This window comes from Quercus suber, unplaced genomic scaffold (genome assembly GCF_002906115.3).
Source record: "Quercus suber isolate HL8 unplaced genomic scaffold, Cork oak 2.0 scaffold_247, whole genome shotgun sequence".
In the NCBI taxonomy this organism is placed as follows: Eukaryota; Viridiplantae; Streptophyta; class Magnoliopsida; order Fagales; family Fagaceae; genus Quercus; species Quercus suber.
The window spans coordinates 75,943-96,194 of NW_027069703.1; the positions used below are offsets into that span (position 1 = coordinate 75,943).

The 20,252-nt window shown below is 36.5% G+C and overlaps 2 protein-coding genes and 1 long non-coding RNA gene across 3 annotated transcripts; all 3 read left to right on the forward strand.

Moving 5' to 3' along the window:
* Positions 1 to 305: 305 nt before the first annotated feature.
* On the forward strand, positions 306 to 8,919 carry LOC112004134 (uncharacterized). Its single transcript, XM_065780808.1, is given in 6 exon segments — positions 306 to 677; positions 858 to 1,082; positions 3,661 to 3,778; positions 3,859 to 3,997; positions 4,000 to 4,083; positions 8,672 to 8,919. Coding segments are annotated over 5 exon segments (741 nt in total). The 5' UTR covers positions 306 to 677; positions 858 to 930.
* Positions 1,579 to 2,234, forward strand: LOC136070618 (uncharacterized). Its single transcript, XR_010631843.1, has 2 exons — positions 1,579 to 1,954; positions 2,084 to 2,234. It is a non-coding gene; the product is annotated as an uncharacterized LOC136070618 (long non-coding RNA).
* Positions 8,531 to 19,838, forward strand: LOC112004140 (FRIGIDA-like protein 5). The gene is made up of 4 exons (XM_065780777.1): positions 8,531 to 10,754; positions 11,610 to 12,176; positions 18,931 to 19,103; positions 19,197 to 19,838. Exons 1-4 carry the CDS (start codon positions 9,272 to 9,274, stop codon positions 19,605 to 19,607), a joined length of 2,634 nt encoding a protein of 877 aa, XP_065636849.1. The 5' UTR covers positions 8,531 to 9,271; the 3' UTR covers positions 19,608 to 19,838.
* The last annotated feature ends 414 nt before the right edge of the window (positions 19,839 to 20,252 follow it).

The window sequence follows — 20,252 nt, forward strand, 5'->3', positions numbered from 1 at the left end:
GTTAAAATATTTTGCTTAGAAATATTAATTTTGCCAACGTCTTTTATGATGTTGCCAATGATTTTAACTAGATCTTTTCTGCAAAATATATATAATTTGTTGAAGGCAAAAATTCAAAATTAACCTTCTAACTTTCAGCCTTTGTCATTTCAGTCCTCTAAATTTTAATTGTTGTCAATTTAATATTCCATTATACTTAAGTTAGGAGTCTTTTTTTTTTTTAATAAATAAAATTTTTAATTAAAACAAAAATAAAAAATTGTTATTAAAAAAAAAACAATTAGGGGAACGATGTCGTGCCCTTTAGTTGAAATCAAAACAGAAAATCGTGGAAAATTTCTCAGTAGCCCTAAATTGCTAATTTTGGGGGAAGAAAGGAGAGGAGTAGTCTGGGTCGGCAGCAGTGATGAAGTGAGACCGAGATTGAGAGAGAGAGAGAAACCAAGATTGAGAGCACATGAACGGGTTTGGGTCTGGGTCCGTGAAACGAGATTTCAAGCAGTAAGTCTGTGATTGAGAGACCAGGTTTGAGAGAAGTGAGACCAAGATTGAGTGAGAAAAACCGAGATTGAGAGAGAGACACCGAGACTAAGAGAGGGAGAAATCGAGATTGAGATATTTCGCGGTGGCTTAGGGTCCACTCTGTCAGCTCCAGCTCCAACCAAGTATAGTTTTGGGTAAGTGATGATATAACTTTTGAACTTTTGTGTTTTGTGAATGTAACCTAGAATTTTGATGATATAACTTTTGATTTATGTAACCCATAATTTTTATTTGTGTTTTTTTGGGTATATAACTTTTGATATAACTATGGTTACTAACCGATAATTTTTGGGTATATAACTATGATGGGCCAGACAGAGTAGCCGAAACACCATTTTCATACTTTACAAAACGAAGAGCAAATCTAGAGAGAGAGAGAGAGAGAGAATGGGGAGAGAGGTGTCGGAGAGCTGCGTGGATAGTCTACTAACCGAAATGGTCTCCTCTTACTGCGATCGCTTCTACGCCAATAAGCCTGACCTCGCCGCTCGTCGGATCGAAGCCATCGGCTTTCAGGTCGGCCTCCAGCTCTCCGAACGGTACATCTCCCCACACCTTATTCCTTCCCTTTATTTTTAATTTCTGTCATTGCATAAATTTTAGTAATTGGGGCTTTAGATCTGAAAGAGTTTATTTGTAAAATTGTTTTCTTTTTTAAAGAAATGTTTTATTTAGCTGTTTGGTTCCTAAGAAAGTTCAGGAAAAGCAAAGGTACTAGTATGATTTAGATTCTTGGATGTTTGTTTGGGTTTGAGAAAGTGTTTAGGATCTACTCTACTTAGTCTTATGGAATTATTATTTTAGTTCTAGTTTTCCTTAGTTAATGTACAAATTATTTAGAATTTAGGACTATGTGACTGAAACAGGTTTAAACAAAAAAAAAAAAAAAAAAAAAACCAAATCANAATTGTTGTCAATTCAATATTCCATTATACTTCAATTAGTAGTTTTTTTTTTTTTTAATAAATAAAATTTTTAATTAAAACAAAAATAAAAAATTGTTATTAAAAAAAAAAAACAATTAGGGGAACGATGTCGTGCCCTTTAGTTGAAATCAAAACAGAAAATCGTGGAAAATTTCTCAGTCGCCCTAAATTGCTAATTTTGGGGGAAGAAAGGAGAGAAGTCTGGGTCGGCAGCAGTGATGAAGTGAGACCGAGATTGAGAGAGAGAGAAACCAAGATTGAGAGCACATGAACGGGTTTGGGTCTGGGTCCGTGAAACGAGATTTCAAGCGGTAAGTCTGTGATTGAGAGACCAGGTTTGAGAGAAGTGAGACCAAGATTGAGTGAGAAAAACCGAGATTGAGAGAGAAACCGAGACTAAGAGAGGGAGAAATCGAGATTAAGATATTTCGCGGTGGCTTAGGGTCCACTCTGTCAGCTCCAGCTCCAACCAAGTATAGTTTTGGGTAAGTGATGATATAACTTTTGATTTATGTAACCCATAATTTTTATTTGTGTTTTTTTGGGTATATAACTTTTGATATAACTATGGTTACTAACCGATAATTTTTGGGTATATAACTATGATGGGCCAGACAGAGTAGCCGAAACACCATTTTCATACTTTACAAAACGAAGAGCAAATCTAGAGAGAGAGAGAGAGAGAGAGAGAGAGAATGGGGAGAGAGGTGTCGGAGAGCTGCGTGGATAGTCTACTAACCGAAATGGTCTCCTCTTACTGCGATCGCTTCTACGCCAATAAGCCTGACCTCGCCGCTCGTCGGATCGAAGCCATCGGCTTCAGGTCGGCCTCCAGCTCTCGAACGGTACATCTCCCCACACCTTATTCCTTCCCTTTATTTTTTAATTTCTGTCATTGCATAAATTTTAGTAATTGGGGCTTTAGATCTGAAAGAGTTTATTTGTAAAATTGTTTTCTTTTTTAAAGAAATGTTTTATTTAGCTGTTTGGTTCCTAAGAAAGTTCAGGAAAAGCAAAGGTACTAGTATGATTTAGATTCTTGGATGTTTGTTTGGGTTTGAGAAAGTGTTTAGGATCTACTCTACTTAGTCTTATGGAATTATTAATTTAGTTCTAGTTTTCCTTAGTTAATGTACAAATTATTTAGAATTTAGGACTATGTGACTGAAACAGGTTTTAAACAAAAAAAAAAAAAAAAAACCCAAATCAGAAATTTGATCAAATTGCTTATGCATAATATGGATTTGCAAAATGGGATTACTTTTTCTTTTGAGAATTAGTACTATAAGACCGTGTCAGTCTGTCCTTGTATAATAGAAAAAGGGCGTAGAATTTACATAGTTCACATCAGTCCATTTATAATTGTATAAATTTACAAATTTGCAACAGTAACCGTGTAAATTTACACTGATACTATTCATTTTGTATTTAATTGTTTATTCTTTCTTTACGTATCTCAAGGACGAAGGAAGAGAGTGGATGGTGGTGGTTGTGTGTGAAGAAAGAGAAAAAAAATTTCTTTTATAAAAACAAGAAAAATTATTACTTTAATGAAATGTAGCGTCAAATAGATAATCTGATGTGGGGTGGTGGGGTGTTTTGAAAAGTGAGTATGTAAAATAGAAAAAATAGGTTCTTATACTAAAATAGACAGGAATTATATAATTGCTTATTGAAAGCAAATCTAAAGTGACTTGTTTTGAAGCTCTTTGAAATGGGGTTTATATGTCATACAAAATGTTTTCTTAAAAATCTTGCTCTTTAAAGGTGAAAGCTTGATTCTTAGCTAACCAATTGTGTGGTAACTGATATGGGGATGTACTAAAAATTGACCACCACATGTGTGTATAATTATTTGAATGTGGTTACAATTAATGCATCGATGAGAAGCTGTTGTTTAGTTTTGCTCCTAAATCTTGTCATGGATTTCTAATCTTTATTTAGGTGGGTTGCATTGAATCTACCATCAATATATAAGGGAGTGGTAAAACAGCAGAAAAACTTTGTTTGAAGCTATCAGCAGCATAGGGTTTATGTAATTAATTTAGATCTTGATACTTATTTTACTGATATAGTAAGTTTTGTATGCATATTTGTATATATATTAGTGATTATTTGATACTCACTATAGTTCTCAGCTACTTTACCATAAAATGCTGTTTGCAATAGTAAAAATACTATTTCTTTTTAGGTATACCATGGAGCGGCCTCGTTTCAGTGATCATCTAGAGGCAATCAAGTTCATCTGCAAGGACTTTTGGTCTGAGCTCTTCAAGAAGCAAATAGACAACTTGAAGACCAATCATAGAGTAAGTTAAAATTTTTAACTGATTATACATTATATGTTTTTGTGTGAATTTAAGAAAATAGATTTTTTTTTTTCTTGTAGGGTACGTTTGTCTTGCAAGATAATCGATTTCGTTGGCTTGCACGTATGTCAGTCGATCCATCTCCTGAAAATGGAGATTTATCTCAAGATAATCCTCCGGCTGAAAACAAGGCAGCACAAGCTACTAGCATGCATCTATATTTCCATGTGGAATCATAAGGGGTGCTCTTTCAAATTTGGAGATTCCTTGTGCAGTTACTGCAGATATATCCAACCTTCCTGCATGTGAGTACTGGTTATTGAGTGCTTTAGATTGTGAATACTTTTATGCACTTTTTTTTTTGGTAAGCATTCCATGATATGCTTTCTTTCGTCATTCAAGACCTTACATGATAATCATTATTTATTTGTTTATCATCCATTCACAAAGTGAAACATGCTTTATGACTTCTTGCTTGTGATTTCATGCTTTTCATACTCACCCATTTTCATATTAAGGTGGATAAATTGATTATGGCAGTACCACACGATCTCCACAATTTCATTGTTTCTCCTTTCACGTGTATATGTTTTGCCATAATGTTCCTCTGTTTATTGATATGTCATATTAGGCATACTTAGTTGAGCAAATCATCCTGAGTCCTCCCATATATATTCATATCTTTTAATGTCTCAAATCTAAACGAAAGAAAGCAGATAAGAGAAGTAGTCCTTTGATATTCATATCTTTTAATTCTAAGTAGTCCCATTGATCTAATTCAGGTTATAAGCTCCCTTAGTTCATCTATGTTACGGTTTTTTAATGCCTTGACTTATCATTGTATATATTCAACTTGATATTATTTTATAGGTATTAGGTACTTGATGTTTAATCTAGCTAGTACGTAGACTGTTTTCACATCTTTTGTAATAGCTGATTTCTTATACAAGCCACTTGTGGTGTATATCACTAATATGTTTATATTTTTTTGAAGGGTAAATTTTCTTTCTCCACAATATCCTTCTTTGTAATTTCCTCCATGTTCCATTTTATTTTCAATATTTTGATCTTTGAATTTTTTCTTTTCTTTTTCCCTTTGCCTTACCCTACTACTATTCATTCCCCACCCCTCTTTTTCCTCATTCATTATTCAAAAACTTTTAGCAGTAATCGCCTTGTATTTTGTCCCTGATTTTAACTTTCCAATAGTATTTTATTCAAAATCCATTATTAGGAGTTCTGCTGGATTATTAGGAGCTCATTGGCTGCATATTGGTATGTGCAAATCTTGCATGCCTCTTTTTCATATTTATTGGCATTTTTGCTTGTTGCTTTTCCTGGGAAACCCTGTATTGTTCTAATATGCAATTTTCTGTTTGTTGCATGCTGTTATCAACTTACCACATCTCTTATGAGTTATGAGGGTGTGAGAAACTGTTTTCCAGGCGTTTGGCATTAGTTTATAAAGCTAGTTTTTTTTTTTTTTTTTTTTTTTTACTATTTAGCTTGTTTTTGTCACTATCTAGCTCATTTTTGTTACTATTTACGAGTTTTATTGTATTTTTTGATACTATTAATGGGTCTCACTGTACTATTTCAGCTACTTTCTTGCTTTATTTACAGTATTTTCAGTTAAAAGTTTTCAGTTTCAACTAAATAAACTGTTCCTAAACCGACGTTAATTTCCCATGCAGAACATGGGAGAATAATATTGTAACCCCATTAGCAAGCTTATCACAGGTTTATAATCTATTCTTGACCATTAGCCAACATATGAAGCTATGATTGGAGATTGCAGCAGAAAACCATATTATCTCTTTCCTGACAGTATTGGGTGCAAACCCCTTGAATGAAAGAAAGCAGCAATTTAAAAAACAAGCCACTCCGAATATCAACTAGGTCTTCAAATCTTGTTGGGAGGCCATTTTCAACGCTCATTCAGAAGGCAACTGGACTCCAAATCCATATCTGGGCATTGAAATGAAACCCCAATAGGATGTCAATTATTAATGTTACAAAAACATCTTATTGTCAAGTATTGAGCATTGACCCTAGTTTTTCTTAAAATCGTTAAGCAATTTTTTTTATCAATTAAGCATATTTTAGAAAACTTTATCTTTTGAAATAAATAGAGGGTTGATTTTTATAGAAAAAAGGTACTGTGTTTCTTACTTTGAGATGTGTCCAATCTTCTTATAACGTGCTCTCGACTCTCTAGATGTGTCATGTGGCAGCTTTCTAAGGCTAAATCTTGTTACTCAGCACACTTTTAAACAAGATTTCACAATTTTAATTAAAATTGATGGTGCCAGAAAACATCAAGTCCAAACACTCGTCCGTATGGTCGTCCACCTCAATGCTCAGCTGTGCTTAATACCCTCGTCCCTCCGTTACCACCAATGCCCGTTTAAGCTCGTCCAGTGTAGGACGAGCGGGCTGCATATCTCGTCCTTCAGTAATGACGGACGAGATGGATAATAGAGAGCTAGACCTCGTCCATCATTAATGACGGACGAGGTCAATTCACAGACGGACTAAGCACCCTTTCAGCCAAAAGCTGCATCGCTTAAGTCTCAACACAGTTTCTGAAGAGGTAACCCTTGTGGCAGTTATGGAAGTTATACACTGAATCCTCCAAACTCTACAACGATTGGTAAAGGTAACTGATTTCTACTGCTATATAAAGGCCTGTCTCTGCAAAGGTAAGGGGATCTTCTTCTTTTCTATTCTTTCTCCGGAAAGAACTTGAGAAACATAAAAACACAGTTTTCCTATCCTCCAGTTTTCTAACTTTACCATCGGAGAATCAAAGGCCGGCCACAACCGGTCTTCTCTGCTGACTTTCTTTGTTTTCTCAGGACTCATCTTACTAGATCAAGAACATCCGAAGACATTCCAGCCCACTGACTCCTTAGAATTCCTTTAAATCTATCAGAATTTCTTGGGAAGTATCAAAAATCATGTTCTCAAAATACAATTTCAAAGGAGTAAATGAAGTATATACAACAATAAGTGTGATAATCAATTAATCATTACTCTTTTGAGTAATTTTTATTTTTGGAAAAATTTAATCGTTTTCTTTTTCTTTTTCAATTTTAAATAATAATAAAAATTTAAAAATATATGTTCTCTTCCCACTTTCTTGTACATGGTAGACAAAGTAAATAAGTGATAAGTCTAATAAGTTTATCTACAAAGTAGATAAATGATAAGTCTGATAAGCATTTTAAGAATTATTGTACTTTAGAATACCTAAGCATGTCCTAGTGGTTTCTTTTAAATTGTTTTCTTATACTCATATTCTTCTATATATAGAGTAGCCTTCTTTTGTAATAAAAACAAAATGAGTAAGAGCACTTTTCCTTCGGATCACATGCTACTTTTTTTCCTTTTTTTATTTCTCTTTTACAGTCCTCAAGCTTCCACACCCATATATTTCTCCCTCTCCTCTTAACTTTCAACTTCAAGTCTCAATACTCACCCTCGTCCCCAACCATTCAAAAGGTCACAAAGGCATAAAAATACCACATCAGGTCACAAATCACCTTTAAGGCACCAACACAACAGCTCAGGTATTACATTTCGACCTCAACACATCAACACATACACAAACACAAAGACAGCACCCAATCTCCTCTAAAGTCTTACCCAAAACTTTAAGATTGACAAAGCACCAAGCTGAATCCAAAACCAAATCAAAATCACAATACCTAATGCCCTCCAAGCCTAAAACTCAAGTTCTCTCACCACACCACACCAACCTCATCAACTACAACAAACATACCCATAAAATCCCACTCACCCTTAACTTTAGATGTTGTTAGAGCACTAGCATCAGTGAGTTAAATGCTAAATTGTTAGCATTTAGCACACTAAACGCAAAAAATCACCTCCTTGAGATGTGTCAAATACCAAATAAATTTGACATTTGCTTTCACTTTATTACTCAATAAATTTATCTCCAATTATAGTATTTCATGTGTTTTATATTATATTTTTTATATTTTAAACTTTAATTATTTTATAAGGAAATAAAATAATAATAATGTGACTTTAAAAAATGTGCTAAGTTGTGATTGTGAATTATAAAGTGAAACACTTAAAAATTGATAGTGAATTATAGTTCAACTAACACCGCTAGGCGTTTCCAATAAAGACATCAAATTTTCAAATCCTTCTACTTCTATCAAATTCTACTTCAGTGGTGGGTCTGTGCTTTGTAGACCTCTACTAAACCTCTATTGTTTTTTTTTTTAAAAAAAATCCTATTTTCCCTTAATAAAAGTTTCGAAATTGTATCAATAAACTTGACACCTTATAATCATTAAAAAAAAAAACTAACCGACATTCACTATTGCTATCAATTATTTAAATTTTGAATATATCATTCAAAATCAAACTTGAGGCTTCACTTTTTTTTATTTTTATTGTTTTAAAATAAAACTTCTATTGGCTTTCAAAAAAACCATAAAACTTCTACTGTTACTCGATTTTAACTACTACTAGACTAGTCTGATAAAAAACAAACTAATACGATATCTTTAAAGGTACGGTTTTACAAGTGGGAATAAAAATCTCTTACATTTATAAAAGCCAATTCTGAAAAGCCCCAATTTTATAAGACACTCACTGTTTCAATCATCACCAAGTAAAACCAAAAGTGAAGGAACAGAGGGAAAAAAAAAAAAAAAAAACAGAAAAAAAAGAGCAGAGCAGAGCATCATAAAAAAAAAAAAAAAAAGTTTTTGAATAGTTGAAAAGTGAAAACAGAAAAGTATAGGAAAGTAGTTTTTTTCTGGGTCAGTACTGTTTTTTATATCTGGGTTTTGAATTTTTTTCTAAAGGGTTTCTTGCTTTTCTTTTTTGGACAAGAAAGGTACAATTTTTATGTAGCAATGGAGAAAGTGGATTCAGATTTAAAGCTATTAGATTTGAAGCAGCGTGGTTTGAGGAAAGCGTTTGAGGCCTTGAAAACTCAAGCGTCTTCAATCCTTTTACTCACACTTCAATGGGAAGACTTGGAGGAACACTTGGATTCCACAAGGAAGTCCATTGAAACCCAGTTCAAAGAACTCGAGGAGCGTGAAAAAGAGATGGGTTTGAAGGTGGAAGGTGAAACAATTGGGTTTAGTGCAGAGTGAGCTTGGTGCAAAGGAAATTGAATTGGGTTTGTGCTGGAGAAGCTTCAGTTGAATAAGGAGAAACTGGTTTTAATGCAAAAATCAATGGGACAGTACTATAGGGACCTCGAGTTGAAAAAAGAGGAACTGGATTGGTTGGAGAAGTCGTTTGAGGAGTGTTGTGACAAATTGGGATCGAAAGAGAAGCAGTTGGAGACCGTGAAGGACTCGTTATATAAGTATAGTGATGAAGTCATGATGAAAGGGAAGGAAGTGGAGTTAGCGGAAAAAAAGAATAAAAGATTGGGCTGAAAAGTTTGTGTTGAAAGAGAGGGAACTGTGTGGGGTTCAAAGGTTGATTGAGGAGAAAGCAATGGAGCTTAAGTCAAAGGAGAAACAATTGGAGTCTATCAAAATATTGATTGAAGAAAATAGTGAAGAGCTTGAAGCGAAGGAAAAGCAATTTGATCAAATAGGGAAGTTAATCAAAGAGCGGACAATGGAGCTGAAAGTGAAAGAGAATGAATTTGAGTCTATTGATAGTTGCATTAAAGAGAGTTCAGAAAAAATTAAGTCAAAAAAGAAGATATTAGATTTGATAGAGAAGAAATTGATAGACCAGTCTAAAGAAGTTCAGTCCAAGGAGAAGCAACTTGATTCAGTCGAAGAATTGTATAGAAAATTTTGTGAAGATTTTGAGCTAAAACAGAGGGAGTATAATGCAATCCGAAGATCTATTGAAGAACTCAACGAGGAACTTGAATTTAAAGGAAATCAATTGAATTCCAGACAGAATTTGATTAAAGAGTGTGACAAGGAGTTAAAATCAAAACAGGAAGAGCTTAGATCAATTCAGAAAGCAATTGTGGAATGCTTCAAGGAACAAAAATCAAAGGAGAAGGAACTTTATTTGGTAGAAAAGTCCGTCAAAGAGTGTGCTGATTCTCTTGAATCAAAAGAGAAGCAGCTGAAATTTGTCCAAGAAACAGTGAATGAAGGGCTCAAAGAACTTGAATTGAAAGAGAAGCATCTTGCCTCACTCAAGAAGTCAATGGACGAACGTTCACATAATCTTGAAATGAGAGAAAGGCAAGTCAAAGAACAGGTCAAGGAACTTGATTTGAAAGAGAAACAATTTGATTCAATAAAAAATAATCTTGAAATGAGAGAAAGGAAAGTCAAAGAACGATTCAAGGAGCTTGAATTGAGAGAGAAAAAATTTGATTCAATACAAATATCATTGAAAGAGACTATAAAAGAGAAGGAATTGAAGGGGAACACTAATGACCTTCCTTCTCAAGTGAAGACCGTGCAACATGAACACACACCTGCCAACAATGCTATTGTTGATCCTTACCCTGCATCTTTGAGATCCCACACCACCATGGATGGACGAAGTTTGCAGTTGCTCTTGAATAAGAATTTACAAAGGCATGAGATGGTGCGTGGTGAAGTCTCTACAATTCTTCAAACAGCATCTGACCCTTCGAAGTTGGTGCTAGATGCAATGCATGGGTTTTACCCTCCACATTCAAGGGAGGGAGATATGGTGTTTGATGTGAATATTATCAGAAGGAGTTGTATTCTTTTGTTAGAGCAGTTAATGAAAACCTCAAAAGTTGTTAAGCCTCAGGTGAGAGAAGCAGCAATGAAATTGGCAGTTGAATGGAAGGCAAAGATGAAAGTGGACAATGATAATGGTTTGGAGGTTTTGGGTTTTCTGCAGCTCTTGGCAACATATGGATTGGGCTCTGGCTTTAATGAAGATGAGCTACGGAGTCTTTTTCTCACTATTGATCAGCATAGACTGGCACCTGAATTATGTCGAACCCTTGGGATCATATATAAAGCACCTGGTAATCTCTCTCTCTCTCTCTCTCATTTTTAATTTGATTTGCCTAAACTTCAAGGCTAAAATAGGTGATCTTAATTTTTTTCTTCTTTTAATCTATTGTGAATATTTGAATTAGCAATCGTGATGTCCCTAACGTTCTTTGAAATGAGAGGCTTGTACATCTTTCTTATTTTATTTTATATAATTAAACCAATTTTGATAATATTTGTGCCCTTTAGACCTCACTGAAAAGCTTAAAAATGTTAATGACCCTTACTTATGGGTTTGGGACTTTTTCTGTCATTATGTTGTGTCAGATTCCATTCCTTTGTGGAGCAGGACTGCTGCCATTGCCCTGGGACTGGTCATGGGATAAGTTTTTCTGCACATAGTTAATCCATTAGTTGTTGGCAGCAATGATATTTATTGCAAAATGCCTTGTTTAAACACTTTAATTTCTTATTAGGCGTTACCATTTTGAGATTTTAATGTTTAACACTATACAGTTTATTCATTCATCAGTTATTTAGTTATATTCCTGGGATGCTTATTGATTAACACACTATCTTCACTATTTCCTTGTCCTCCCCCACATTAATGTCTAACACAGCTAGTAATAAATTATGGTATAATTGTGATAATGATTGTAAGGAAATAATCCAGATATGCTGTCCCTTTCTTCCAACATCATCTCTAGTGAATCCAAGGCTTAAATTTGGTCTTTTAAGAATCTGGCAATCCAAATATAACTTCTTCCTTGAGTTTCTGATGATTTGTATTGCTTGAAAGAAAATTTAATGCGACAAGTATGCTTTATATTCAATACAGAAAATTCTTATAAATTACCCACTGGTTTCTATTCATTCTACCTGTCCAGTGGCCAGTGCTCTTCATTCCCAAGTTAAAATGGAGCAGCTTGAATATCCACCAGCCAAAAATGTTGATTGTTCTTCTTCTGTAAATCTTCAATTAAATGCCACCACATATGGGAGTTTGCAGTTCCTGAATGAGCAACTGAATGGGGCTGATTTGACGTGCAACAAAATATTAGCTTCTCCTCAACTGTTATCGGAACCAGCAAAGCTTGTTTTGGATGTGATGCAAGGCTCTTTTCCTCATATTTGGGAGAAGGGAGACACAGGTTTTGAAGCAGGTGTCATGAAGAGCTACATCTTAATGCTACAGCAGCTTAAGAGTCTCTCACCACAGATACCTCCACAAGTTAAAGAAGAAGCAATGAAACTGGCGGTTGAATGGAAAATGAAATTCACAGCCAGTGCTATTAATTCTTTGGAGGTTTTGGCTTTTTTGCTGCTTCTAGCTACTTACGAATTGACATCTTCATTCAATAGAGATGAGATTTTAAAGCTTTTTGAAGTTGTTGCGGAGTATAAACAGGCTCTAGAAGTATGTCAGACCCTTGGCTTCATAGATCAGATTCCTGGTATGTTTTCTGAATATTGAATCTACCCATCATCACTCCATGTGCATGTCTGTATATGTTTGTCCTTTTTTTTATTAGTAACTTAAACATGCATCCAGTGCGTCTTGAATCTTCCACCTCACCTTCTATCACATTCTTATGGGGAGGGGAAATGTCATTTGAGTTATCTTCCACCTCACCTTCTATCACATTCTTATGGGGAGGGGAAATGTCATTTGAGTTAGAGCTCATTGGCCCATCATGCTTTTTTGATTTGTAGTTTTTGTGCAATATATAGCATTTATTTTCTAGGCTGGTTGAAACTTCTAGAATTCTGTTCTTGTTTGTGATTGGAAGAATATCGTCCTTGGGGTTCTTGAAGGGCTGCAATTTGCTGACCTTTGCCCATTGATGAGATGGGCCAACTTGAGTTATTGGTGTGCTGTGTACATTACTTACTTTTCTGACTGATGAGTGAAGAAACCATGCAATATTGATTTGTTATTTCGGTGAGAACTACTTTTGCAATTTTATTGATTTCAAGATTTGTTTCATGGATCCATAATGGTTTTGATGGTATGTTGTTAGGAGTATAGAGTTAATATAGTTTTTATATTTGGCTCTTTATTTTACAAGATTTATTATTTCTTTTTTCTTTTTTTACCTAGGGAAGATTGATAATTTTTGTAATTCCTACCAATTAAGGATATTTTAGTCTTTGAGTCATGCTTAAAAAATTCTAAGTGTGTGGGGTTTAGTTTCTTAAAGTACAAGTCAATTTTAGTTTGGATATTTTGACGGCGCAACCATAGCATGGTTAGAGAAACAATTTCCTATTTGGAAGTCTACAATTAAGGCAAAGCACAAGAATAAAGTATCCATAGTAGTGTATTAAGTTTTATGCTTTATATGGTCATTCTAGAGTTAAGGGTATTTTAGTTAGTCTACAATTATTGGGTATGGGCCATAGTTATGGGCCTTGAGTTTTCTTTATCTTCTATATATTACTAAAAACTAAAACATAGCATTTAATGTTGCTACGCTCCAGTTGAGCCACATCAGCAGCCATGTCATTTCCCTTCTTTTCTCTAAATTTTTCCCATAATTTAAAAATACTTTTTTCTAAATATTTCTCATAATTTTAAAATACTATTAAAAAGAAATGATTTCCAACTCTGCACCATAAAGCCCAATCTTACGTTAATGTTGTTAACGTTGTCTTTAATGCTAACCCCTCTGTCTCCCCTCCTCTTTTTGCTCTTCTTGTCTTTCACACTTTCTAAACTTCAGAATTTCACCTTTCTAACGCCAAACTCTCTCTCTTCCCTCCTTGGTCTCTTCATCTCCTCTGAATCACTTCTTCGTACCTATTCAATTGCCACTTTGCTAAAAAAATCACTTCTTCATACCTGTTCATCTCCTAGGTACGCATTATCTCTTCCTTTTGTAATTAACATTTTGCTATTCTTTCAACTAATTGAGCATTAATTCAGACCTCCTTCAAATCTGTCTCTTGATTAATGGCGATTCTTCCTATCCCCGATCAAGAGGTTTTTCAAACGTTCAATTGTTGCTTATTGGAAATAGAACACCCACTGCTTTATTTTTCTATATACATATCTACAATCTCTTTGCCTCAATAGATAAAGAGCCTATCAGCCTAACCTATACTAATGCAGAATCCAATCCTTCCCACTAATAAGCGCCCACGAAATTATCATATTTAAAGCCATGGATATTTGTTGTGGGGTTCTCAGCAAACAAACAGACCAAAAAAAAAAAAAAAAAAAAAAGCTTTTAGAATTAAAGCCCTTCAACCTCCAAACCAAAACATTGTCAATGTTAAAGAAGTGCTTGAACAGTCTGCAATTCGGTTCTCACAGATTTAGATTAGATATATATATATATATATATTATTTTGTGTACTTATAGCCATTGTTGAAGCTTCAACCGCCATGAGATGCTATGAAACCATGAGATTGTCTCTGTCTCTCTCGCTCTCGCTGCATTTTCTCCATTTCTACAGGTCTTCTTTGCTTTACTGTCATGGTGAAGGTTTTGGCTGTTGCAGAAGATGGACTAGTTGTGCTTGACCCATTCAACCACTTATTTCTTTTGTAAATTGTCTTGGGTTGTGTTTTTACTTAATTGGTTTTTTAATGGGCGGACAAACCAATGTCTGCCCCTCTTCAGTTTTTGTATTTTTTTTTTTTTTTTTTAATTTGATAAGTGATTAATGGGTTGGGCATAATAAAATAATATTGGGTAATTAAATGAGCTAGACATGATGGGGTCAAAGGGGGCTGGGACAGCCGTGACAACCTCAGGCCACCTGATGTCATGGGGCAGGACTTGCCCAGACTAGAGGAGATACCCACGAAGGCTGTGTGTGTTGTTCCTGGGGAGAGTGCTTTGGTGGTGGGAGATTTGAGTCACTTGGAGATGGGCTTGGGTGGAGAGGATAGTCTTGCAATCCCTTTGATGTCTATTACCCCTTCTGTGTTACCAGTGTCAGCCGAGTTGACTTGTGATAATGAGGCACTGGAGTATGGTAATACATTGGATATTTCTAGTTGGGTGAAGAATAGACTTCCTGGTTTTAGTAAACTGGTGGGGCTGCCTCTAAGTCGACATGAGAAGTTATGTATTGCTTTGCTACAAAAGATCGAGAAGGAGACGGAGGAAGCCAAAGTGCTAAACAGGAAAGTCACAGTTCCTAGAAAAGCTGCTAATAACAAGGAAAAAGGGATGAGAGAGCTGAGGAATTTACATTCTTCCGTTAATTATGATGGTAGGTAGTGTGTTGGCTGCCGATCAAGTTTATCAGTTGGGTTCCCTTGGTCTTTATGAATTTAAAAATTCTCTCCTGGAATGTTAGGGGTCTGAATGACTGTCGGAAACGCTTGATTGTGAAAAATTTACTGCGTGAGTGGAAGTGTGATGTAATTTGTCTTCAAGAGACTAAGCTCACTGGTTTGGACAGACAAATGGTTGACAGTCTGTGGAGTTGTCCTTATGTGGACTGGGTGGCTTTAGATGCTGTCCATACGGCAGGCGGGGTTTTGATGATGTGGGATAGGAGGGTCTTAGAGAGGTTGGAGTTTCTGGTGGGTTCTTTTTCTGTGTCTGTGCAGTGGAAAGGGGTGGGGGATGGCTTCAGCTGGGCGTGTACTGGGGTTTATGGCCCAACGGATAACAACGTGAGGGGGCTAATGTGGGACGAGTTGGTTGGCATTCAGCAGTATTGGAACGTCCCATGGTGTTGCATCGGGGATTTTAATATTGTTCGCTTTCCGAGTGAACGGTCGGGTAACTCCCGTCTCACTCCAGCTATGGAGCTTTTTTCGGAGTTTGTTGAGGACCTTAATTTGATTGATTTGCCTCTCGAGGGAGGGAGTTTTACCTGGTCTAGCGGATCAGGTTAGCCTTCGATGTCTAGGATTGATAGAGTTTTGGTGTCTCATGATTGGGAGGAGCACTATCCGGACGTGATCCAACGGATTTTACCTCGCCCAATTTCTGATCATTTCCCAATTCTAATGGAGGTAGGGGGAATGGCGAGGGGGAAAAGTCCGTTTAGGTTTGAGAATATGTGGTTAAAAACGGATGGGTTTCTTGAGAGTCCATTCTTGGTGGAATAGACATTCTTTCTCTGGCACTCCTAGTTTTGTCTTTGCAAAAAAATTGAAGGCTTTGAAAGAAGATATCATTCAGTGGAACCGTTCGGAGTTTGGTCATGTCGGACGTAAGAAGTCTCAATTATTGGAGACGTTGAAATGTCTAGATGCCAAGGAAGGGGAGTTTGGCCTCTCTGATGCAGAGGCTTGTGAGAGAGCTGAGGTGAGATCTGAAGTTGAGAAGCTTCTTTCATTGGAAGAAATCTCTTGGAGACAAAAATCAAGAATGTTATGGATTAAGGAAGGAGACCATAACACCAAATTCTTCCATAGGGTGACCAACTCCCATAGAAGGTTTAACCATCTGAGCATTTTGGAGGTAGATGGGGTGATATATGAGGAGGAGTCCGAGGTGGTGGCTCAAGTGGTACAATTTTATAAAAATTTGTATCAGGAGTCAGAAGAGTGGAGGCCTTTTGCGGAAGGCTTGGAGTTTGATCAGATAGACGGGTTGGAGAGGGCCTGGATTGAGAGGAGGTTTGAGAAGGAGGAGATTCTTATTGCTGTCAAGGAGTTGGCTGAGGATAAAGCCCCAGGTCTAGACGGTTTCACTCTAGCCTTCTTTCACCATTGTTGGCGAGTGGTGGAAAGAGACATTCTTGCAGTTTTTGAGGAGTTCTATCTTCACAGTAAGTTTGAGAAATCTTTAAATGCTACTTTCATAGCCTTAATTCCTAAGAAGAATGATGCTTCCAATATTCGAGATTTCAGGCCTATTAGCTTGGTGGGGAGTTTGTACAAGATTTTGTCTAAGGTTTTGGCGAACCGTTTGAAGCCGGTTTTAGATCAACTAATCTCTGAGACTCAGAATAGTTTTGTGGGAGGTAGACAGATTCTTGACTCTGTCCTCATTGCTAATGAGTGTGTTGATAGTCGAGTGAAGAGTAAGACTCCGGGGGTCATTTGCAAGCTAGACATTGAGAAAGCTTATGATCATGTGAATTGGGAGGCTCTTCTAGATCTATTGAAGAGAATGGGCTTTGGGGAGAAGTGGTGTAGATGGATTCGCACTTGCATCTCTACTGTTCAATTCTCTATTTTGGTTAATGGGGCTCCAGCGGATTTTTTTAGGAGCACGAGGGGTCTGAGACAAGGGGATCCTTTATCTCCTATGCTGTTTCTGGTCATTATGGAGGTTTTAAGTAGGATGTTGAAGAGAATTGAAGGTGCCGGCCTGATCAGGGGTTTCAAGGCTAATGGTAGAAGGGGGGAAGGGGAATGTGTATCGCATCTTTTGTTTGCGGATGATACTATTCTGTTCTGTGATGCGGAAGTGGAGCAGATCCTTCATGTCCGAATGCTTCTCCTCTGTTTTTAGGCAGTGACATGTTTGAAGGTTAATGTCTGGAAGAGTGAGATGGTTCCAATTGGGGAGGTTTATAATTTGCAAGCATTGGCTGAGATTCTAGGTTGTAGGATTGGGACATTGCCTATGACCTACCTCGGTATGCCGCTGGGGGCTTCTCATAAGTCCCCCTCTATCTGGAACCCTATATTGGAGAAAATTAAGCGGAAGTTGGCTGGGTGGAAGAAGTTGTATCTGTCAAAAGGTGGAAGACTGACGTTGCTTAAGAGTACTCTTGCTAGTCTTCCTACCTATTATCTATCTCTCTTTACCATCCCCTCGCATGTGGCTAATAAGATTGAGAAGATGCAAAGGGATTTCTTGTGGGGGGATTCAAAAGCTCATTTGGTGGGGTGGAATAAGGTGTGTGATCAAGGAAAGACGAAATGTGGCCTTGAGCAAAAGAAGATTGTTGAACCATTCAAAAGGAATTGATAAGGATAAATATTTAATACTCACAAATAAGGATAAATACAATAATAATACTCTTTTTTTCCCGATGACAACTTATTCTTATCCCACGTATACCAAAATAACTTTATTTGCTTACCAGCCCAAAATATCTTTAAACTTTACTATGCCAAAAAACATAAGCTAAAATATTAAGTGAGCCCAAAAATTGCAGCTCATGTTTCCCTCATTTCAAAACTAGACATGGCACTGGCCTTTTTTCAAAGCCATCTATTATGCAGGTTTGGGCATTATATTTAGAGATAGTCATAGTTCTCCTGTTATAGTCCATAATTAATTCATTGCCAAGGAAACCCATTGTGGATGGCTGCCATGCTCTATCGAGTGTTACACTCCTGTCATGAACTGTGGATTGGGGATTTGATTGCGGAGTTTGCCAACTCAGTTGCTGGCATTAATTGGGTTGTGGGAACCATGCTTGAAGGAGATTTCGGATGTGTTAGAACAAATTCATGCTTTTTGTGAAATAGGTAGGACATATATCCTGTAGGACAGTTTCTAGATTTTGTAATAAGTAAGCGTAAGTGTTGGAGTTCTTTCTTTTGAAATTTTCCTGTGCATCGCACGGGTTAGCGACTAGTTATATTAATAAGTAAGTCTTATTTTGTTTACCTATCAAATATGTGTGGGTTTTGGTTCAATTTAAGGTTTGGTTTACTACTCAAAGTAGAAGTTTTCTGCTCAGAAAAGTTAAGAGTTATGGTCTATATAAGTATCTTACTATACTCAAACAAGTTAGAGTTGATCAATAAAATATTGTGTTTTGTGTATAGGCAAGTTGGCCTTAGTATTCTGTTTCCTCCCTTTCTCTTCTTTCTTGTGATATTATGTTCACAAAACTGTTCATAAGTACTGTTCATTCACACTGTTTTTGTGTAGTATTAACACTCACTTATTTGGAGAAATTCTATATCTGTTTCTCTCTCTCTCTCTCTCTCTCTTTTCAACCCTAAATTAAATATTTTTCCTTTTCTAGTGAACCCATATTCGTTCTTGAACCCTAATCCTTCTTCAAAAAGGTTCTAAACCCAAAATCTACAAATCTTCCTAAACTTTAACCCACCACAAGCGCACATAGGCAAGTTCTCCCATTTGTCCTGTATCATTTTTGTTAGGTGTTTAGTTTGCTAGTCATTTCTATTATGTGTTAATTGGGTCTGCCTGATGCATTTATCCATACCAGCTTCTGTTATTTAGGTGGTGCTTATATTTTAATCATATGCATATTGGAATTTCTATGGGACAGTTTGATTAGCCTGCAAGTTTTTTTTACATTTTACAGATTTTATTAAGAATCTTATTGAGAGGAAGATCTATATTAAGGCTGTTAGATTTATTTGTGCCTTCAAGTTGGTTGACAAGTTTCCACCTGTACCACTTTTAAAAAAATACTTGGAGAATTCAAGGAGCTCTACAAAGAACTCATGCAAGAGAAAGAAATCACTTGAAGAAAAGGTATCCAATAGCTATCTTCCTCCTTTTCCATGAAATGCCAACATCCTAGTCTAGATACTTTTGCCCATCTTACACGTGAATGAATGCTCGCAGGATAAGGCTGCAAATAGAGAAATAGCAGCTCTAAGAGACGTATTGGGATGCATTACAGATTACAACCTTGAATCCCAGTTCCCTCCCAAGGACATTGAAAGACGTGTTCTTGAGCTTGGAAAGCTAAAGGCTGATAGGAGAAACGCTGCATCAACCTCTGCCGTCAAAGTTGGACCAAAACAGCCGGATGTGAAGAAATGTGATAATAGCGGTTCAGCCCGCAAGCAGCAAGCGCAGCCACAGAATAGAAACAAACGTGCTCGAACTGCTGTCTCCACTGTCCGACCACATGCAATGCCAGTTCCTCATGGAGGCCATGGGCATTTTGGTTATGCTGACAACTACAGTCTTTCTCCTTATCTGGGTGCTGGGCAGCAGTTTGTTAGAAATCATTACTTGTTTCATTTCTGACCTAAAGCTAAGCCCTAATTTCACAACCTAGATATGCTCACTGTAACTGTCCAATGTATAGTTGAGTAATTTTGGAAAACCAGTGTATAGTGGTAGCCTTGGTTAACCGTTTTAACATCTTAGTACCCATCATCTATGAATCACCTTTATAATCCAAACTTTTGTAGTGTAGAGAGGCTAGACATGAGTACATGGTAATAGAAATTGTTTGAAATCTTTAGTTTTACATTATGTATGTATCATTTATGGTCTTTGGCATACATACCAATGATACCATTCATTCATGATTAAGTGTGCATGTCAATATATGGTTTTCCAAAGTAGTCTAGTCCCTCACTAAAGCATTAGGGAACTCTTTCAATGATCTATTTGGATGACCATTTGTGCAACAACGTGGCTTTGAAAGTATCTGACTAAAAAAGATAGTGTAGGCTTGTTGAGTATGGACGGTGCTCAGCTGTGGATCTTTCATCTTACATTTTGTCATTACTGTGAATGGGCTTACATGAGAATGACCCATCCTACTGAAGGAGACTACCTGAGTTGCTGTAAATGAACTGAGCCGATCATGATCAACTCGGGCTCGGCTCGATAAAAAGTTTGTTAATGTTTGTTTGTTTATAAATAAGTCAAACTTAAGCCTTA

Coding starts and splice junctions, on each gene's coding strand:
- LOC112004140 (XM_065780777.1), top strand. CDS start 9,272: ATGGAGCTTAAGTCAAAGGAGAAACAATTGGAGTCTATCAAAATATTG. Junction 10,755..11,609: donor GATCATATATAAAGCACCTG/GTAATCTCTCTC, acceptor CTACCTGTCCAG/TGGCCAGTGCTCTTCATTCC. Junction 12,177..18,930: donor CTTCATAGATCAGATTCCTG/GTATGTTTTCTG, acceptor TACATTTTACAG/ATTTTATTAAGAATCTTATT.